We start from the raw sequence: 21,051 nt of genomic DNA, 5'->3' as shown, positions 1-21,051 counted from the left end.
AGGCAAAACTGGTTTCAACTGAAAGAAACAAGTATATTAGCTCTCCTTTTTCCTAAAGGGAACCAAATTTATGTGATTGTCTTATAAGACAAAGTTGGTACAGCTGATTTTGAAGTTTAATAAAATATTTATGAAAAAATAAGAGCTGGCCTTTTAGATGGTAGTACATGTGAAGGTATTAGCAGCAGTTTTACTCATCCTTTGGTACATACAACATCCTTCACACGTAAATCTGCAGCTCACACAACCCTGTCACAGTGTTACTATTGTATGTTGCTGGCATCAGAAAGAGATCATCAAATTCAGTGTCAGGTTGACAACAAACACAATGGAAGAATGATCTTGCAGCCAAAGACAGAGCAGTCTGAAAGTCAGGGCTGATAGATTCTGCTTCCAGCTGTGCAGATTCAGTGTCTGGCTTTCTAACCAGATAGGTCCCTTGGTCCACCACTGCAGTAGTGAAGCACCTTCGAGATCACACACACTGTTCACAGGTTGTGCAATTAAAGGGCTTGACTCAATCCCCAGGGTTTGTTTTTATGATTCTGTGAGAGACTCTAGGCAAGTGACTGGACCTCTCAGTACTTCCCTGGACCCGGCTGTGAAACCGGGACCCCAACAGCTCCCAGGGGAGAGGATGTGAGGCCTATGTCCGCTGAAGAATGGAGGGACCCAGGATTGCAGCACGCTCAGCCCTGCCCCATTTCAAGCGATCGTGCCCCAGCGTGACCCTGTTTTCAGGGCAGCAGACACCCCCCGACGGGGCGGGGCAGTTCCATGGCAGTGGGGCGCCCCCTCCCCCATTATCAGGGGCACCCAGATGGGGTCACGGGCCCCACGCTTAGATGCCTCCCCCTTTCGGGGCTGCTCAGGGGCGGGGGTGGTTATGGAGCTGCCCCCTGGACAGCGGGGACGGGCCCGGGGCGGTGTCGGCCGGGGGCTCCTCAACCGCTTCGCTCAGCTGCCGTCAGGCCCACCTGGCAGTGAGTCCGCTCGGCCTCCCCCCCTCCTTGGCGGCAGCGCCACCGTCCCCGCGCCCGGGGGGGCTCCATAAACCCCCCCCCCCGCGCCCAGGGCCGCTCCATAACCCCCCGCGCCCGGGGGGCAGCTTCCATAACCCCCCCCCGCCCGGGGGGCACTCCCATAACCCCCCAGGGCCAGCTTCCATACCCCCCCCCGCGCCCAGGGGCAGCTCCATAATCCACCTCCGCCTTCTTGAAGCAGCCCGAAAGGGAGGCATCTTAAGCGTGGGGCCCGTGACCCCATGCTGCGGTGCCCCTGAATAATGGGGAGGGGGGCCCCACTGGCCATGGAACTGCCCCGCCCCCCCGATTCGGGGGTGTCTGCTGCCCTTGGAAAACAGGGTTCACGCTGGGCACGATCTCCTTGCAAATGGGCAGGGCTTGAGCGTGCATGCATTCCTGGGCATCCCTCCATTCTTCAGCGACATAGGCCCTCACATCCTCTCCCCTGGCATCTCTCTCTCTTCGCTGCACCCTCCGCCCGAGCCGCTGCCTCCAGCGCCCCCCCGCCGCCGATTCCCGTCCCAGCCGCCCTCCGCCGCCGACATGGCCCGACCGACTCCGCTCCGCCCCTCAGGGCCCCGGCCCGCTCCCTCCTCCGCCGGGGGAGTATGGGAGGGCTTCGCTCGCTTGAGCCCACGGACAGGCCAATCAGCAGCGGCCTTCAATAGCAAGCGCCAATAGGAGACAGGATTCTTGGCAGGTGGACTAGAAAGAGGGGAACGTCACCAAAGAGAGGGGCAGAGACAGACATGAGGAACTGATACCAGAGGTCCTCGAACCGCTCCGCTGGACTCTTTCTCCGGGCGCCACTACGGAATCAGGCAGGAGCAATCGGCAGCCGACTCCGGAACTCTCACCAGCCATAGAACGTTCTGTTCAGCTGTGAGGCTGGTATCTGTCTAGGAGAGCTAGGGTGATAAGGCGGGGGGCGTGTCCCATCGCAGCCTCTGCGAGAGCAGCATTCATGGGGTCCCCTCCTTCCTTGTGGCAGCTGTTGAGCACAGGGAATGCACCATACCACTGGTGGTTATTATTCATATAGAACAGGGGTCTTCAAATGGGGGCTCGTGACCCCTTGGGGGGGGGGAGTTGCAAGGTTATTACCGGGGGGCAGTCATGAGCTGTCAGCCTCCACCCCAAGCCCTGCTTTGCCTCCAGCATTTATAATGGTGTTAAATATATAAAAAAGTATTTTTAATTTATAAGGGGTGGTTGCACTCAGAGGCTTGCTACGCGAAAGGGGTCACCAGTACAAAAGCTTGAGAACCACTGATATAAAAGAAGGATTGGCAGAGACCTCAGGAGGTATCTAGTCCAACCCCTGCTCAAAGCAGGAGCAACCCCAACTAAATCACCCCAGCCAGGGCTTTGTCAAGCCTGACCTTAAAATTCTCTAAGGATGGAGCTTCCACCACCTCCCTAGGTAACCCATTCCAGCGCTTCACCACCCTACTTGTGAAACAGTGTTTCCTAATATCCAACCTAGACCTCCCCCACTGCAACTTGAGACCATTGTTTCTGTGCATACTGTGTAGGCCAATGAGATAGCAGCAGCCTGACCAATCTTTTTGTTGAGTTTGTACAGTGCCTAGCACAATGGGGCCCTCATCCATGACTGGGGCTCCTAGGGGCTACGACAATGCAAATAATAAAAACTAAAATAATTATTAATAGCAATTGCCATATTAGAACTGATCAAATGATGGAAAAATTATTCACTAATAATTATTCATGGGAGAGGGAAAAGAAAAAAATTGCAAATACCTGCAATACATTAGCCACCCAGCTCTATCTGGTCTCCTGTCTCCCATACCAGCCAGCGTCAGATGCTCTAGAGGAAAGTGTAAAACCTCTATAATTGACCTTTAAGCAATCAAATGCCTATACTGGAAGCTTCTTCCTAATCTTTTCATTAGTGGTTGACTTATGCCACAAAGATTCAGTGCTCACATCCTTTATATACTATTATACTTTCTTACATAACTGTGATGTTATTCTGATGCTTTTCTGAATCCTACTAGTTTCTTGGCCTCAATGAGCAGTGAGTTACCGCAGATACAAGATTCTAATCCTACCATTGGTCTTTTCCTAGAAAATGAAACCCTGAGGCAGTAATGACTGTGATCCTAGCAGTGAACAGACCTTGGGATTTGAAAGCATCAGCATCTGACAGTATCTCTCCTCCTTCCTTGCCTGCCTAGCTAATATAATCTATCAGTGCAGCACTCGTTGTCATAGACGCTCAACACCTGTATCCGTCAGCTGCCTCTGTTTGATGGCCACATTGCTGTATTATCTATCTTTATAGTCATACTGGGTCAGACCGAAAGTCCATCCAGCCCAGTATCCTGTCTATTGGCAGTGACCAATGCCAGGTGCCCCAGAGAGAGTGAACCTAACAGGTAATGATCAAGTGATCTCTCTGCTGCCATCCATCTCCACCCTCTGACAAGCAGAGGCTAGGGACGCCATTCCTTACCCATCCTGGCTAATAGGCATTGATGGACTTAACCTCCATGAATCTAGCTCTCTTTTAAACCCATTATAGTCCTAGCCTTCACAACCTCCTCAGGCAATTAATGTGCAAGTGTTGTGCAGAGCAGGTCAGCAGACTGTGGAATCAGTAATTAGACAGAGATGGCTACAGTGGTTTGGGCCTGTCATCAGGTTACCCTGGGACAAAAGCTCCAGGTACATCTCAGATTGGATACCATCTGGAGGGAAGAGAAGGCATGGAGGACACGGGATGACCTATCAAGAAGTATGCTGCTGTCATGGAGACAATTTATGATGGAGTCAGACATCTTGCTCTGGACAGACAGCAGTGGGAGAAATGAGTTGCCTCCTGTGCCTCTAGGCACTACAGCAGGGAGTAAGGTTTAGCAGCACTACAGGGTCACAGCTTCAGCTGCACTCATAGATGTCATAGAATATTAGGGTTGGAAGGGACCTCAGGAAGTCATCTAGTCTAACCCCCTGCTCAAAGCAGGACCAATCCTCAGATTTTTTACCCCACTTCCCCAAATGGCCCCCTCAAGAATTGAACTCACAACCCTGGGTTCAGCAGGCCAATGCTCAAACCCAGGGCTGGCTCTAGCCATTTCGCTGCCCCAAGCATGGCAGCACGCCGCGGGGGACGCTCTGCCACTCGCCGGTCCCGCGGCTCTGGTGGACCTCCCATCAATGCCTCCTCTAGGCACAGGAGACTCTAAGGCCTGGTCTTCACCTGAAACTCTAGTCGACCTAGCTACATTGCTCAGGGCTGTGAAACATCTCACGCCCTGTGCGGCATAGTTAGGTTGACCTAAAACAATTGTATACACAACTAGGTTAATGGAAGAATTCTCCCATTGATCTAACTACCACCTCTCAGAGGTGGACGTGCTGTAGCAATGGAAAAACTCCTATTCCTTCGCCGTAGTGCCTACACTACAGCACTGCAGCAGGGGAAGAGGGGTAGCTCAGTGGTTTGAGCAGGGCCAGCTCCAGGCCCCAGTGCGCCAAGCGCATGCTTGGGGCAGCACGCTGCGGGGGGGCACTCTGCCAGTTGCCAGGAGGGCGCCTGCGGCTCCAGTGGACCTCCCGCAGGTGGGCCTGGGGAGGGTCCGCTGGTCCCGCGGCTCCGGTGGAGCATCCGCAGGCACGCCTGCAGGAGGTCCACTGGAGCCGCGGACCAGCGGACGCTCCGCAGGGATGCCTGCGGGAGATCCACCGGAGCCGCGGGACCAGCGAGTGGCAGAGCATCCCCCGAGGCGTGCTCCTGTGCTTGGGGCAGCGAAATGGCTAGAGCCAGCCCTGGGTTTGAGCATTGGCCTGCTGAACCCAGGGTTGTGAGTTCAGTCCTTGAGGGGGCCATTTGGGGAAGTGGGGTAAAAAATCTGAGGATTGGTCCTGCTTTGAGCAGGGGGTTGGACTAGATACCTCCTGAGGTCCCTTCCAACCCTGATATTCTATGACATCTGTGAGTGCAGCTGCAGCTGTGACCCTGTAGTGCTGGTAAGCCTTGCTCCCTGCTGTGGTGCCGGCAGTGGAGACACACCCCCAGTAACTCCCACTGTAGCGCAGGTGCAGTGTAGACACACATCCTTCTCTTCACTCCCTTTATGCTCCTCCCAAGCCCTGTCTCCTTGTCAGGGAGGCTCCCTCTACTAGGGATGGGTTTGGAGGCTTCCCCCTATGGCAAGGGGGAGGGAGGATCTCGCTCAGTCCCCCCTGGGAGGCTACTCCCCTTAATCCGGGGGTGCGGCTGGAGATGAGAGGGCCCTGGAGCGCCCTACGTGTGGGGCCGGAACGGTAGTTCCCTGGCTCCTTGTTTCCCACCTCCGCGGGGGGAAGGATACACAGTGCGGGACCAAGATGGCGGCGCCCAGCGCTGCCGCCCCGGAGAGCGAGGAGGGGCCGGGGGGTAAAGCGAAGTCCCCAGCCGTCACCCCGCAGAAGATCCGGGAGCTGATCGACGGGGGCATCGCCCCGGAGGAGGCCGGGCTGGAGGGGTGAGCGGGGATCAGTGGGGGGACATAACCGCTGCTCCCTGGTCACCTCCCTTGGGCCCGGTGGCGGGGGGGCTGCAGCCCCACGCGGGGTCAGCCATGCCCCCAGCGTGGGCGCCGTTACGGCCGCGTGGGCCCAGGCAGGCGATGTCCCTCTCAAGCCGGGCTGGAGCGAGGGCCCCCGGGTGATCCAGGGGAAGGGCGATGAGCCTGGCAGAGGCTTTGTATTCTCAGGCCTCTCGTTTGCCCGGCCAGAGGCGGGCGTCTGCCCCTTCAGCCCTGGCATCTCGGAGGAGGCCGGTGTTTGCCGTGCGACGGGCCCTATTGTAGCTGCCACGTTGTCAGCACAGCCCCGTGGTTGGGTCCAGTTTGCAAAAGGCTTTGTGTTTACAACAGCTGACTCTCAAGTGGATTTATTTCCCCATTGGGACTCAAAACTGACTCCCTGTGTGGCTGGACTTAGGCACAGCCCTGGCTATGAGTGGTGAGCAAGTGTAGGAGCTGAAGATGGCCCCCAAGTTTTTTGGCTGGGGTGACATGGAGGGTTGTGGTATTTTTTAAAGGTGACCAAGAATGGGTGGAGTGGGGAGGGTTTCAGAGAGGATATTACAAGTTCAGGTTTGGCCAAAAGTTAAAATTGACAGCAACATATCAAGGAGGTGAAGTGTAGGTACCAGGTTCTGATGTGGAATTGGATGAAGGCCCACAAATGAAGGCAAAAGGTTTGTAATTCATCAGTGAAAAGTTGGTGGTTGAAGCCGTCTAGCAAGAAGATCTAAAGGGAGAAGAGGACAAGACAAGGGCGGACTGCCTCATGGAGAGGGGAGGAGGAAGACCTACCAAAGGAGATGTCGAAAGGAAAAAACAGAGAAATAGGAGGAGAACCAGGAGAGGACGGATTTACAGAAGCTAAGGGAGCACAAGATTTTAAGGAGGGCGTTATTGGTGGTGTCAGAAGCAACACAGGCTCAATCATAAGGAAATATTAAATAAGAAATTCACACTTTTCTTTAACAGTGCTTCACAGTCTTTTTTTCACCCCAGAAGCTAATGTAGCCTCGAGATGGGAAGAGAACCAAAGTCTTCTTGCTCCCAGTCTTGTACCCTGTCATAGCATCATAGAACTGTAGGACTGGAAGGGACGTGGAGAGGTCATCTAGTCCAGTCCCCTGCACTCAAGGCAAGACTACGTAGTAGCTAGACCAGAGGTTCTCAAACTGGGGGTCGGGACTCCTCAGGGGGTCGTGAGGTTATTACATGGGGTTTTGTGAGATGTCAGCCTCCACCCCAAACCCCACTTTTCCTTCAGCATTTATAATGGTGTTATAAATTAAAAAACACTTTTTTATATATTTAAGAGGGAGTCGTGCTCAGACGCTTGCTGTGTGAAAGGGGTTGTCAGTACACAAGTTTGAGAACCACTGAACTAGACCATTCCTGACAGGTGTTTGTCTAACCTGTTCTTAAAAATCTCTAATGATGGAGATTCCCCAGTCTCCCTAGGCAATTTGTGCCAGTGCTTAACTATCCCGATACTTAGAAAGTTTTTCCTAATGTCCAACCTAAACCTCCCTTGCTGCAATTTAAGCCACTGAATCATGCTGCTCCATCGCAAAGTTCTCAGATTTAGTATCAGTTTTCCATATTACTTCACCCAAATTTGGAAAAGAGTTGGGGGAACCTCGTGGCAAATGCATATCACCAGCTGTTACTGATCAATGTCAGGAGATTGCGTGCTGATGTTTAGTGTTCATTTTTGTTCCATTTTTCTCTTAATTGGCCTTTGTTTTGTTAACACTTCTTAGAATCTGAGGTTTGCAGGGCTTTTGGAAAAAAAAGTTTTGAGGTTAATCTTGAAGGGTGAGATTGGTAGAGGTGTTGTGGACTCATTGCTGTAATATGCATTTTTCTAGAACATTAATGAAATCTTTACACAGAGGACCAAGGGACTTTGCTTGCTGACCTGTTGCTTTATTTTAGAAAGGACACATCTTCCTTGTCAGAATCAACTAATGGATCTTCACAAACAGATGCTTTTCCTTTCGAGACAACTAGTAAAGAAGCCTACTTCAGCAGAGTAGAAACGTTTACTATATCCTTTTTGGTGTTGGGCTTTCTGTATCAAAAGCTGACCTACCCCTGCACTCCCACCAAAAACCAACCCAGAATTTCTCATGGCAGTCAGCCCCCACGTGTGTCTCTTCACCCAGCCACTCCGTTTCCTGAAAGGTGGAAAAGGTGTCCTTCAGTAAAGACCCAGGTGAACTGTTTGATTGGCACAAGTATTTAGCTGAATACAGTTGTGATGTCTCTGTATTGTTGTCCTTAACGGGAGCACTCTTTGAAGTGGGCAGGCAAACCTCATGAGCTTTCTCCCCTGATATGTGCCAAATATGGATGGACCAATATAGAGAGTGACATGCTGAAGTGCTCCAGCTGCCAGGCCTTCCTCTGTGCAAGTTTGCAGCTGGCATTTGACTTCAACAAGTGTACGTACAACAATCTCTCCATACGGCTGATCGCTTTGTTCCTAATCTGGAAATAAAACTAAAGATTTCACATCAAAGGGCCTAGGGCAGGCACCTAAATTCATACTGGGGCATTTACATTTGGTATTTTCTCTGGAAGCTGGGGTATCTCTGAAAACGGAGCCACTTGTTTAGCATATTTAAGTTCATGCACCCAAGTTTAAAAACACCCTTGGGTTTTAAAGATCATAAAACCTCCTGCCTGAGGGCATCGACTGAGCTCTACTATCAGAGGCTGGAAAGAGATTTCCGGGGGGGGTGGGGGGCAGGTTGTTCCACTGCAGGGTTTCTTGCACCATCTCCTGAAGCAGCTGGTACTGACCACTGCAGGGACTATCTTTTCGTTCTGTGCTTGGATAGCGCCTAGCACAAAGATATCCTGGTCCTTGCGTCGGGCTCCTACGTGCTATGGCAATACAGACAATAAGGGGCCAATGCTCTGAGCCAGTCTGCCATTTCCTTTGTAATAAAGAATTTATGGGGAATTGTTAGCAGTTAAGCTCTCTCTCCCTGTTCTGTTCACTTTGTTGTTTTTTCTAGTCTAGCAACCAATCTCAAGTTTTCCCCTTAGCCTTGGAGTACGATGGTTTCACCGCCCTTTCACTTGCTCTCCTTCCCTGTCCATTCCTTTGCCTGGAGACCATATTAACCCACACCCACAATTCAAACTAGTGCTTTCTGCTTCTTTTGGTCAAGCAAACGCTTCCAGCCAGTGAGTCGCTCTTCCTTTTGTGTCTGCTATGGAGATGAATACATCAGCGTGTGATAAATAACAATAACTTGTCCATTCGTATCACTTTGCTTTAAATAAGTAACTGATCTTGTTATTTGCATGTCCACTGGGGGCATATAATTGTTTGCATAAACATAACAACACTTGGATTAATAACCGTCTCTGATTGAGGCAACTTGCGGTTGGATTTTATCATGCGTCTCTTTTCGGCCCTTTCTTTTTTTTTCTTCAATTTCATTCAGACTGTTGACCCTTCATTAATTAAATAGTCACTTTAAGTAGCTACTAGTCAAATTAGTGTATTGATAATAGTATCTCTTAGAATCAAGTATTCTTTGTATTACTGTAGCGTCTCCAACAGTGCTAGGTGCTGTACAAACACAGAACAAACAGATGGTCACTGCGCCACAGAGTTTACAATCTAAGTAACTTGAGGCGATCAAAGCACAGGGTAGAATTTTTTCATTTTATTAGTAAGTGATTTGGGGCGGGTACGGGACGGTGGGGGGTTGATCAACTTTAAAAGCAGAATTAAATTTATCCTTAGCCAAGTTCTTAATTTCCAACCCCCCAACACCTGGACTTCAGCAAACTCCTACGGTTTCATGATGATCACTTGGGGGCAATGTGCCACGGGAGAGGGAGGGTTTGTGGCTGCAGGGAGGTGGAATAGGTTTTGCCTGACTGAGAATGTCCCCTTCTTTCCCTCGTAACCTGCCCTGCTCCCCACTGCTGCTGGTTCCTGACTGCTCCTTCAGAGCATGAACCAGTGTGGGAAGAGAGAGCAAGGATGATGGTAAGACAAGGCAGGGAGAAATGAGGATGAGGCCTAACAGAGTTATCTACAGGGAAGACGAGCTGGTGGGGCAGAGAGTATGAGGCAGTCTGCCCCCAACGGGATGGGGTTCTGCTATGGGACAAGGGGAAAGGAAGGTGGTTTAAGATGAGACGTTAAATTTGCAGTCAGTAACTTTTCAGGGTTCCTGCAGGGCAGATTTGTATGCATCCATCCATGCAAATATCAGACAAAATGACACCACCTTAGACATTAGAGCAGGCGTAGGCAATCTATGGCACACGTGCCGAAGGAGGCACACAAGCTGATTTTCAGTGGTACTCACACTGCTCGGCTCCTGGCCACCAGTCCGGGGGGCTCTGCATTTTAATTTAATTTTAAATGAAGCTTCTTAAGTAAAGTTTTCAAAATGTTTACTTTACATACAACAATAGTTTAGTTATATATTATAGGCTTATAGAGACCTTCTAAAAAACATTAAAATGTATTATTGGCATGTGAAAACTTAAATCAGAGTTAATATATGAAGATTCGGCACCCCACTTCTGAAAGGTTGCCAACCCCTGCATTAGAGCTGTTAGACACCCTGTTAGCTCTCCTCCAGCCATTCCTCTGCCAGTGCGGTGTCTTCTCCTGAGCTTTGTCCAACTAGATTGAAGTGTCCCACGCACTTCTCATGGAAGATTATTTTGCAGCTACCTAGATTTCAGTGCTGTTTGCCTTTCAGACAAGGAGAGGTGTGCGGAACTGAAGAAAGCTTTGTGTACTGCCCATGAGAAGTTCTGTTTCTGGCCCGACAGTCCCTGTCCAGGTAGGTGTCACTAAGTCCAACCTGGGCAACAGTCCAAGAACCTGACCCCGTTCTAGTCTTACTCCCCTCTCTCCTTTTGCATTGGCCCTCTCATAGCATTGCCTTCAATAGCACCTACCTACAAGGTTGTTACAGTCCCTTTTGACAGAGAGAGATGACTGTTAAAAACTATGCTCGGGCTGTGGAGGGAATTGCATGACTCAGGGCATTTGTAAAGGGTTAGAGAATTTCTTTTCTACAGCCCTCACGTCGCTAGGAAATTGAGTCACATTTCACCAATGGATCAGGCTTAAAGGTGACCTGAAAAAAAACAAAACAGTAGGTCCATGCTCCTTTTTGTGCGTGGCCTTTCAATGGCAGGAAGACCCTTGTTTTTAATTTGGCATCACTGATTCCTGTTCTCTCTGTCTGTGAAATAACAGGAGGGCAGGGATCTGCACTGAAACTGAAGCCTCCTGCTTTTGCTTCCTAATAGATCGCTTTGCTGTTTTACTGGTTGGCGAGCCAATAGCCCTTGTCAGTGACTTCCTGGATCGCTTTCAAAGCCTGTGTCAGCTAGAACTTCAGCTGCCCTCTCTGAAACCAGAGGATCTGAAAAATATGGTGAGTTTGTGCTCACCACTGGGAGGAGGTGGGGAGGGTCAGATGAAGGAGCCTGGCATGCTGGCACTGTCTAAATCCATGTAAAAATAACAGTAAGGTTGAGATGTCAGAAGCCAAGAAAGGTTGAAGTGAGAGTTGCCTGGGTAACCTTAGCTCTGCCCCATGCGCGTGCATCAGCATACAGTTTTAATAGTCTGCATGGGTAATCTGAGGTGCTCACTGATGTTTGAGCACTTAATTTTGCAACCGCAACATTATCCTAACAGAGGTTTTGGTGTGGAATTTCCTAAGGTTTTTTTTTTTTTTTTAGAGGTGGTTTTCAAAATTGTGTCCAGTAATCGCACAGTTTGGGGAGGCAGCTCCCGAAAGTGGGTTTACGTGTCCTAATGTTGCATATGTGCATAAAGATGTCAGCAACCTCAGGGTTCCCACTGCTTCACGTGGAAACGCTTCATGGGAAGGAGACGGTGGACTCCTCTTTTTTTAGCTGCAGAGGGAAGGAGGCCAGGCCTACCAGCAGACCCTCACCTCAGTAACAGTTACTTGCATTAATCAGTGAGCAGGAAGTAGCCACCAGCCTTGTCTCGTTAGCTGCACGATGATTGTAAGATAGAGCAACCAGAAAGTAGTAGCCTGTAGACTCTCATCTTCTAATGGTTGCCCAGAGCATTGGGTCTAGCGCCCACCAGCCATGAACGAAGGCCCGTTGCTATAATCAGGTGTTTGGTTGTCTCTCAGTATGACACCAGGGTGTAAGTTATTTGCTGGAACCAAGGGTTCATCAGTTGGTTGGAAAGGAATAACAGTGGAGATGGTTGACTTAGCTACCTCCATGGATAGCATATATATGGTCATAGTTTTAAAAGCCGTAAGGGGCGTTGGCAATAGGTGTTGCCAAGGCAATGGGCACTGAACACATTTCTGTATCCCATCTGTGTCCTTCCTAACGTTCCGTTCTGAAAAGGGCCTCCCCAACAATGGGACCCTGGGGCTCCTTCCTAATTGTGTCTCAGCGATTTCCCCATCAATGTACTCAGTTTACACACACTGCTCCCGCCCTTTGGGATCTGAGAGTCAAGCTGGGTTCATTCTGGCTCCTGCACCATCACCAGTAACAAAGATTCTGCAGGCCACATTCCACTTTCAATTTCAGCTGGGCGGCCTTCGGGGGGGTGGAGGTTAGTCCGGCAATGAGAACTTAGTTGTTGATTCTGTTGCTCGTGTATGAGGCAGGATAGAATCCATCCCCCTCTCTGTGTTGGTTCTGAAGAGCTAGCAGGAGTAGAACCCTACAACAGTCGCTAACGTCAGCAGCCTTGATTCTGAAAAATCCAGGGAACCCATCTGAGGAGTAAGAAAGTGACACTTTTTCCACAGCCACTTTCCTGATTGCAACAGTGTAATCATGTATTTGTAGTACTGAGATCAGAGCCCCAAATAGAGACAGTCTTTGCTCCAAGTGTGCCCCGTGTATTGGAACTCAGTTTGAGGGAGCAAAAGCATGGCTCCAGACCCTCCCAGACCATGACTGAGTCGTGTGTCCTCTGCAGTCCTTGACGGAAGATAAAATCAGCCTTCTCCTGCATCTGATCGAGGAGGAACTTGAATGCAAAACCGAAGGGGAGAAAACACCAGTGAAATTGGGCTCTGACCTCTTTCAAGTACATGTCCCCGCCTGCATCCTGGCCCTCTGTGGCTGGGATTACAGGTCAGTAGGTGACTAATCTCTGATGGTGAAAGCTAAAATGCTGTTTGTAAATATCCTACACACGCTTCAAAATGTAGGTAGCACTTTGCTGTAATTTGCTATGAAACCCGTCAGAAGCCGAGGAGGCTGGATCACAGAGGACTGTCCTCTCCAGGGCCTGAGGTTCCATTGTTTAAAAAGCATCAGCCTGTAGCTCAGAGGTGGGCGACATCCAGCCTGCGGGCCACGTCATGCCTGGCCCCTGAGCTCCCGGCCAGAGAGGCTTATACCTGGCCCCTCTCTCGCAGAGCCACGCCGCCGTGTGGGCAGTGTTCTGGGCGGCAGGGCTCCGCACGGCTGGCTCCAGCCAGGTGGTGCGGCTGCCAGACATGTTGCTCTGAGCAGCATGGTAAGGGGGCCGGGGCCAAGGGGTTGGATAAGGGGCGGAGGGTCCCCAGGGGAAGTCAGAGGACAGGGAGCAGGGGGCGGTTGGATGGGGCGGAGGTTCTGGGGGGCAGTCAGGGAACAAGTGGGGGGTTGGATAAGTGTGGGAGTCCCAGGGGGCGAGGGTGTGGATAGGGGTCAGGGGATGGGTATCAGGGGGGTTGGATAGGCATGGGGTCTCAGGGGGGCTCTCAGCAGGTGGGGGTGTGGATAGGGGTCAGAGTAGTCAGGGGACTGGGAGCAGGGGGGTTGGATGGGGATGGAGTCCTGGGGGAGCGGTTAGGGATGGGTGGTTCCAGGAGGGGGCAGTCAGAGGACAAAGAGTAGGGGGTTGGATATGTCGGGATCTGAGGGGAGCAGTCAGGATGGGAAGTGGGAGGGGCAGATAGAGGGCAGGGGCCAGGCTGTTTGGGGAGGCACAGCCTTCCTTACCCAGCCCTCCATACAGTTTTGCAACCCCCGTGTGGCCCTTGGGCCAAAAAGTTTGCCCACCCCTGCTCTAGCTGCTATGGTTGCAAAGAAAACCTCCAAAACCATGAAGTGAAGTAACTGATGCAGAGATAGACAGCTGCCTGAGTTTGCAGAGAGTCTGAAACAATAGCTCTGAGCTGTCAACTGCCCCATTAACTTAGATGCCAATGATACTGACTTAAATGCCAATGATGCTATTTCAAATAAACATCAACACTGTTGATTATTTCGCTGCTCATCAAAGCATGAAAGGAAGGACCATACAAAGAGCTAAATGAGGTGTGTGTGCAGGATGGTGTATAGACTTTTAATGTATAGACTTTTAACAGCAAATGGCGAGGGGGTGTGATTTGTTTCCCAGAAGTAGGAGCTCAGCTTTCAGAAGTTTGGGGAATGCTGAACTAAATGTTTAGTCTATCAAATACATCTGTTTGTTCTAAAAGTTGGGATCAGTTTTGAGGACGTGCTAGATTTCTTCCTGACTTTCTCTCCTCATCCCCACTCTACCGTGCCTCCAACACACAGCCCTACATCGGTGTCCATGCACCTCCCGGTGATCATGTGTTCCCGCTGCATGAGGAAGGTGGGGCTGTGGGGTTTCCATCAGATTGAGTCTTCCATGCTCGAGTTGGACTCTTCCTTTGGACTGGGCAGCACTCCCACTACGCCCACAGAGGCACGCTCGGACCGAACCCCACTGGTGCCCACGTCTCCCCGCAGGATGATCACAAGGAGCCAGGACACGACCTTTCCTCCGGGCTCGGAGCAGGTACACTTTGCCTCCCTTGGTCGGAGAGGTCCCTCCACGTTTCTTTGGAGAGAGATGGAGACACCTAGCAAAGCTGTGCGCACTGAAGCCCTGTGGCCTTGTGAAAAGGCCTGTAATTGTGATGTGTGTGGAAGGCCTTCATGGCCGTGTATTTACTGTCCCAGCTTCAGACGTGCTGTTTGTATGGAGCTAGATGTATGTCCTAGGGAAGGAGAAATGTCTGGGCCAGCATGATGGTCCAGGGACAGCCCCCTGTGTTGGCGCTCATGGGATCTCGGTTTGGGTTGCTGAGCCAGGTGGGTTAGGAGTGCTGCAGGAGAAAAGATGAGTGCGCTTATCACGGTCTAGTGACCCTCCCTCCCCCCTTCTTTGGCCAACTGAAACCACATCCCTGACTGCCCTCCACCAGCGCGTTGGTTTGCTGGGGTGGAGCTCCCTGCATAGATCTGAAATTAGAACGTCTCTCGTGGGAATGTTAAAGCAACATGATCACATAGTCCCTGCCTGGCCTTAAACTTACCTTAGCACTGTCCTAATCCTGCTGGAAAGCAGCCTCCAAGTGCCAGCTGGTGAGGGTGGCTGATGGGGGGAGGCTGTGGGAATCATGCATTTTGCTGAGAGGTTAAATCCCCCAAATGCCCGCTGTCCTGGCCCATGTGCTCGACAAGAGGCTGGGCTCAGTTGTGATGAGCGTGCTGGGGGCTCTTTATTTAGGCCACTGAACGTGGACAAAACCCAGTGGTTTTCTCTGGCTCCCAACTCCAGAAACTAAACGTAGCCTGTGCTGCCTGATCCCATGGGATCTCCCTAAATTCTGGCCTGGACTCCGCAGGTAGGGAAATGGCTGTTGACTATATTACAGCACTGCGCTCTGCGGCTCCTCCAGATTTGCACCATTGTAACTGGTCCCAGGTGGGTACTTGTGGTGGATTTCTGATTTACAACACAGTAGTTGGCAGCATCCTTTTGCCATTGCCCCCAAATGAAGATGGCTCCTTATTTGATCAGATCTGCAGACATGAGCATTCTTTCCAATGGAACCTGGTTTCGATGCCCAAGAACCGATTCCCAAGTGTCTCTTTAAGCTGGTTATTGAGAGCTTTCCACTGGTGCTTATGCACTCAAGGCAGCTTTCCCCCAACCCGGGCTCTGTCGCGCTGCCATGTTTCCAATCTCACCGCTTTTATGGAGTGGCCCCCTGCAGGCCCTCCTGTCATCTCTCTCATGTGGGATGGCATGAAAAGGAGCTTTGGTGCCGTTATCAAGGCCAGGTTCACAGCGCAGCCCCAGCTTTGTTGCTAGAGAGTAACAGGGGGATGAAGCTGCAAAAACAGCAAGACTGAAGGATTTCATTATAAATCAGGGAGCATCGTGTGCTGTGAGCACCGATCCCTCTCACCCGTGCAGATTTCCAAAGCTAGGTCCCTGGGAGAGACCATTGGGGAAGAGAAGGAAGGGGTTACTTCTGTCCCTTTTGAAAGGATACACAGTGCCAGTGGAGGTGTCTGACTGTGGTCCCCACAGGCTGGAATTTTCTCTACAGCCCAAACTTTCCAAAGTAGCCATCGATTGCCTGCATTTTAGGCCAGGTTTGCCGAAGTGCTGAGCACCCACAGCTCTCAGTGACTTGCTCAGTGCCAATGGGAATCCGCCCCCAGGGGTCTCCGAAATCCAGACACCTCCATTGATGCGGCTTTTGAAAATGTTGACTTCTGACTATTTTTATTTATAGACACCTCTGGGGTGGTCAAGCTCCCACTGTGAGTCACGGGGAAAAATGCCTCCAACTCCTCAATGTGCATTCAGTCCGTCATCCCAGAGCTACCCCTGAAAATTCAGTGCGCAGGCTAGTTCTGGGAGTGTCTAGTGGAACAGCAGTTTATTGCCCGTGGGGGCAAGGTCTGGGATGAAACCTAAGTCTCACTCTTCCATAGATTCCCCGGGCAGAAGGGACCATTGTTACCCTCCAGTCTGACCTCCTGTATAACACAGGCCAGAGGATGTCCCTAAACTAATTCCTAGAGCAGATCTCATAGAAAAACATCCCATCTTGATTTTAAAATTGTCAGTGATGGCGAATCCACCATGACAAGTTATTCCAATGGTTAATTACCCTCTCTGTCAAAAATGTCCCTTCTTTAGCTTCAGCATCCGGGCATGTAATCCCTGTGATGGGGGGATATCTCACGCTGCTTTGGACTTGAGCGACCCCTCTGCCCGTTTTGGGAATAGCACTGAAGTTGTATCCAGCCCATTGGCGAGGTAGCTGTGGCAAAGCCTAGAGGGTGGGGAGAATTCCTTTTGTTGGAGAGCCCCAGCGGGTTTTTTGAGGAGTCGGGATGCGATATACTGTCGTTTGCTCAGGGAGTCTGAAGGCTAGTGGCATTCAGATACCTGGGGATGAGCGTGGAATAAATCTCAGGGTGTTCTGTAGCACCCATGTAAACGCTCATTTCCTGACTGGGTGGTGATTGGATTTTGATGTATTTTTACAGTTGCATGCCCTAGGTTCAGTCACTCCCATCACCGCAAATTAACTGGGTGTTGACACTGCAGAAAGTGCTAAAACCCTTATCCTGGGCACAGCACCACCTCCCAAGGAGGAGGAAGTATGACAGCTAGGATCAGTGCAGCACTTCCACCTCTCCTGCAATGGTGTTGGCACCAGAGGTCAGGAAGCCTCAGTGGGGCATTGCAGGTGGCAGGTTCAGGGCAGCAAGGAGCATTTGTTATGGGCAGTGGCCTGTGCCACCTTTCATCCCGCACACATGGGTATTTTCAGGCTGGTTGTCTGGGACCGGCCCTGGGAACGTGCTCTCAGAACAAAGGTCTCCCCAAAAGCGTAAGGTCTGGTCAGGCTGCACTTGGGTAGGACTGGCTGTATATGGATCGGTTGGACTGAGGGAGGAGGTTAGTGATGTGCCAGCCACTTGGATCTTCTCCTTACAGCGCCTACCCAGGCTTTTGAGCTGGGGTGAGTAGTAATAGGCAAGAGGTTCTGCTGTGCTTCGGGTGCAGGTCCCTTCCTCCAGCAGCTGAGGAAGTGCTGGTCACCATAGGAACTCTGCTACCTAGTGCTGTCCATCAGGGGCTAACTTCCCCACCCTCTCCTTCCCACTGATAGCACGAGAAGAGCCCGTCCCCCGTGACAGCCCGTGTCCGGAGCTGGGATGGCTCAAGCCCCATGGACCGGGCTGAGCCGGAGGCATCAAGCCCGTTGACGAGGAGCCGCCCGGTAACCCGCAGCATGGGGCAGGGGGACAGTGTGGAGGTGCCGTCCAGCCCTCACAGGAAAGCCAAGCGGGCGCGCCTCTGCTCTTCCAGTAGTTCGGTGAGTGCCTGGCCACGCGCCAAGGAGAACGAACGAGAGAATTTGCCATTCTCTCAAGAACCCAGGTCAGGTTTTCCCTGCTGCTGGCAAAGTCTTTGCAACTTGCTTCCTCGTCCTTGTGTTGCTCTGTCCTGGCTGCATCCCCTGAAGCGGAGAGAACATCACGCACACACACACACCCCTCCAGTTAGATTCTATCTTTCTATCCAGCTTGGGGAAATTAGACCTTCTGCCTCTTCTCAGATCTGGCAAAGTCAGATCCTTTTGCAGGCCCAGGAGGGATCAGGAGGAAGGTAATGGGATGTGGGGCCTTTCACACCCCTAGGTTGTGGGTTTTAATCCAGATGGGCCTGGTTGTGATGGGAAGTTGCTTCCCTCTGGTGGCTGCTTGATGGCCTTCAAGTATTGAATCAGGGTCATGGAGTGGTGTCCTTGGTGGTGGGACAAGTGTCACCTTATCAAAGCGCCATCATTGCGGTGAATTTGCTCCTTTAAGCCTCAACAGAGGGTCCACAGAAACAGTCTAAAGATGGCCCCTCCAGCTCAGGGCTCAGGAGAACTAATGGCAGATTTGAAAGGGCTCTGCAGAGTCCACTGAGTTGCCTTCTTTCACTGGCAGTTGTCAGATACTTTCCTCTGGGACAGTCCCAGGCTGCAGGATGGAACCTACCCTTCCCCAGACAGCCCTGGAGATGAATGACACCCGTGTCCTGGGTGGTGATGCTCTGCTGTTCTCTGCTGCCCTGGAGAGGGCTCCCCAGCGTAGCTTTGGAGGCTGGAGTCAGGGGTGATTTTAAATCAGTGTCTGACTGTATTATTAATGTCTCTTTAAAACAAGTCGTCCCGCCTCTCCCTGGTTTAGACCCATTCTCCTCTCCTCTCCCTGCAGGACACTTCCACCAGAAGCTTCTTTGACCCCAGCTCTCAGCACCGCGACTGGTGCCCTTGGGTCAACCCAGTGCAGGAGAAGGCCGTCTCAGAGGACACCGGCGACCAATCGGAGCTGACATCTGTGAAGGCGGAGCCTGGCTGGCGGGCGGTGCTGAATGTCCTCCTGGCCGCCAGGAAATCAAACAGAGCAGCTGACGCAGAGCTTGTGGTGAGAGCTCTAGCAATTGAGATCCCAAAACTGAAACCTGCCTCAATCTTTGAACCCCCTGAGCTCCCAAAGGCCTACTACAGTTTGCTTTAAACTTGGCGTTAAAATTCTACCATGGGCTGAGATCCTATGTACAAAATTTGGGGCAGCTTGGTTCTGATCTGCCAGAAGGGGTTTTGATCTCTAATAGCCCTGACTGACGCACTCTGCCCATTCAGAAACAGCTGGAGCGTCATCCACTTTCCAGCTCCACAAACTCACTGACTCAAACTGCCCCAGCTCTATAAGGGAAAAATCAGCTGGAGCCTGAAGCTGCTAGTAACTTACACAGATGGAGTCTGGTGAGTCTGTCTATCCGGAGGGAAAGTGAAGGTGAAAGCAGAGCCTGGAGAGCATAGAAGGTGCTGAAGATATTTATAACAACCCCGTATGCAGCACACATGCGTATATAAATACGCCATGTTAGAGAGGGACTGTCAGCATAGCCATGGAGAGATACTAGTCCCTATAGAGAAGGTTGGGTTCCCATTATAAGCCTGATTTTGACATCACTACCTCTATCTTAGCCAAAACTGGCCCGAGCTACCCCGAAAGAGAGGTGCTGTTTGTCAGTTTTACTCGCCCAGACCTCTTGTGTTGGAGAATGGGACCTTTGTTCTAACTTGGGAGGGCTGGGGGTTGGTTTTCAGCATTTGTCTTTGAAGATTCAAGCAATTTATATCACAGACAAGATAGCTGGGTGTCTGTCCCAGATGTGCCACGTACAGCTGCCATTTGGGCAAGCCTCTGAAAGCTGGTAGAGTTTGACAGATAATTTATCAGGATGACAGAACAAGCATAGGCTGGAGGTTAGAGCCCAGGCCTGGGAATCAGGAGATCTCAGTTCTATTGCTGACTCTCAATGTCACTGCCCCATTCCATGCCTCAGTTTCCCCTTCAGTAAAATGGGATTATGTAATGATAAGGGCTAGTGTCTGTAAAGCAAGTATGACCCTTGGATGAATGTGCCAGTGGTTGTGTCCTGTTGCACTTTGTCCTCTCTCCTGGGGCTTTTGAGGGAACCCCCCAGCTGGGCCATTGAGGGTGGAGGGGAGAGAGCTCAGTGGTTTGAGCATTGGCCTGCTAAACTCAGGGTTGTGAGTTCAATCCTTGAGGCCATTTGGGGATTTAGTTGGGCTTGGCACTGCCTTGAGCAGGGGGTGGGACTAGATGATCTCCTGAGGTCCCTTCCAACCCTGATATTCTATGATTGGGGTGTAACTCCCTGCTGGAGTGACTTGACCTCTGATTGTCCCCTTGTTTCCTTCTTGTTGCAGAGCCTCTCAGTAAAATCCTGCAAGGTGTTCCGGATATTCCGGCAGTGGGAAGCTATGTGCTCCTCCTGAAGATGCTTGGTCCCAGCCAGGGAACGACTGCCAGGCGGGTTGCAAGGGACATTGGGTTGGATTAGAGAGCTGCTTTACAGTTGCTTGCCAGGCTGCTCCTGGAGACGCTCCTCCAGGCTCAGCGAGCAATGGGAGCCCTTTTCCAGGGGGTGCCCAAAGCACGGTGTGAAGGCCACACGCAGCCCTGGCTGTAAACAGCAGCCCATGGCTGTTTGATTTGAAACAGGGTGAGCATACGGGCACATTCGCCAAAGCCTGCACCCTCCTTGCAAGCTGCCACTGCATCTCTCGGAGCCACTAGCTTGGGGCAGCCCCCCACCGGCTCTGCGTTTCCCCCACCTCCAACCAGAACAGGCTCCATGCAGGAAGGATCTTTTTCTGCCAAGGAACTACATCCATTTCATAGGTTAGGTCCCTCACTGCACACCATAGAAGGGCTTATGAGGCAGGGCCCCACTGGCTTGGGGATTGATGACAAATAGTAATAAAATCTTTCCCTGTTTTTTTTCTTAGCTGTCTAGTGCTCCTTCCTTCAGGGGTGGGGCTGACTAGTGACACGCAGCCTTAGGCCTGGGCAGTCATACATAGATGTGTTCTGCTGGGGTCCCTGCTCACCACACATGGGCACAGTACCTCCCCTGACTCCCTGCCAGCAGACTCATAGTGGGTGCAGTTCCCCAAGTACCTTTCCTAGCCCACCGCCAGGCTCAGGGTGTCTCGCTAGAAGCTCTGGCACCTCGGAAAGAGCCGGGCTGGCTTTGTCCGCAGGTCAGGGGGCCTCCAGGCAGGCACGAGGGAGCTTAGAGGAGGGGGAGGATCCAATCGCAGCTGCAGGGCCTCCCACGGGTGACTTTCTACAAGGCCCCACAGAACCTGTGA

At 51.5% G+C, this 21,051-nt stretch overlaps 1 protein-coding gene across 1 annotated transcript; it reads left to right on the top strand.

Moving 5' to 3' along the window:
- The first annotated feature begins 5,357 nt into the window (after nt 1-5,357).
- Nucleotides 5,358-20,684, top strand: ZC3HC1 (zinc finger C3HC-type containing 1). Its single transcript, XM_032780930.2, has 10 exons — nt 5,358-5,518; nt 7,496-7,607; nt 7,854-8,004; nt 10,300-10,383; nt 10,859-10,986; nt 12,537-12,694; nt 14,114-14,357; nt 17,482-17,688; nt 18,578-18,787; nt 20,104-20,684. Exons 1-10 carry the CDS (start codon nt 5,382-5,384, stop codon nt 20,170-20,172), a joined length of 1,500 nt encoding a protein of 499 aa, XP_032636821.1. The 5' UTR covers nt 5,358-5,381; the 3' UTR covers nt 20,173-20,684.
- Nucleotides 20,685-21,051: the final 367 nt, after the last annotated feature.

This window comes from Chelonoidis abingdonii, chromosome 1, assembly GCF_003597395.2.
Source record: "Chelonoidis abingdonii isolate Lonesome George chromosome 1, CheloAbing_2.0, whole genome shotgun sequence".
NCBI classification, from domain to species: Eukaryota; Metazoa; Chordata; order Testudines; family Testudinidae; genus Chelonoidis; species Chelonoidis abingdonii.
The sequence above is the reverse complement of the archived record's forward strand: the minus strand, read 5'-3'. Positions and strand labels throughout refer to the sequence as shown.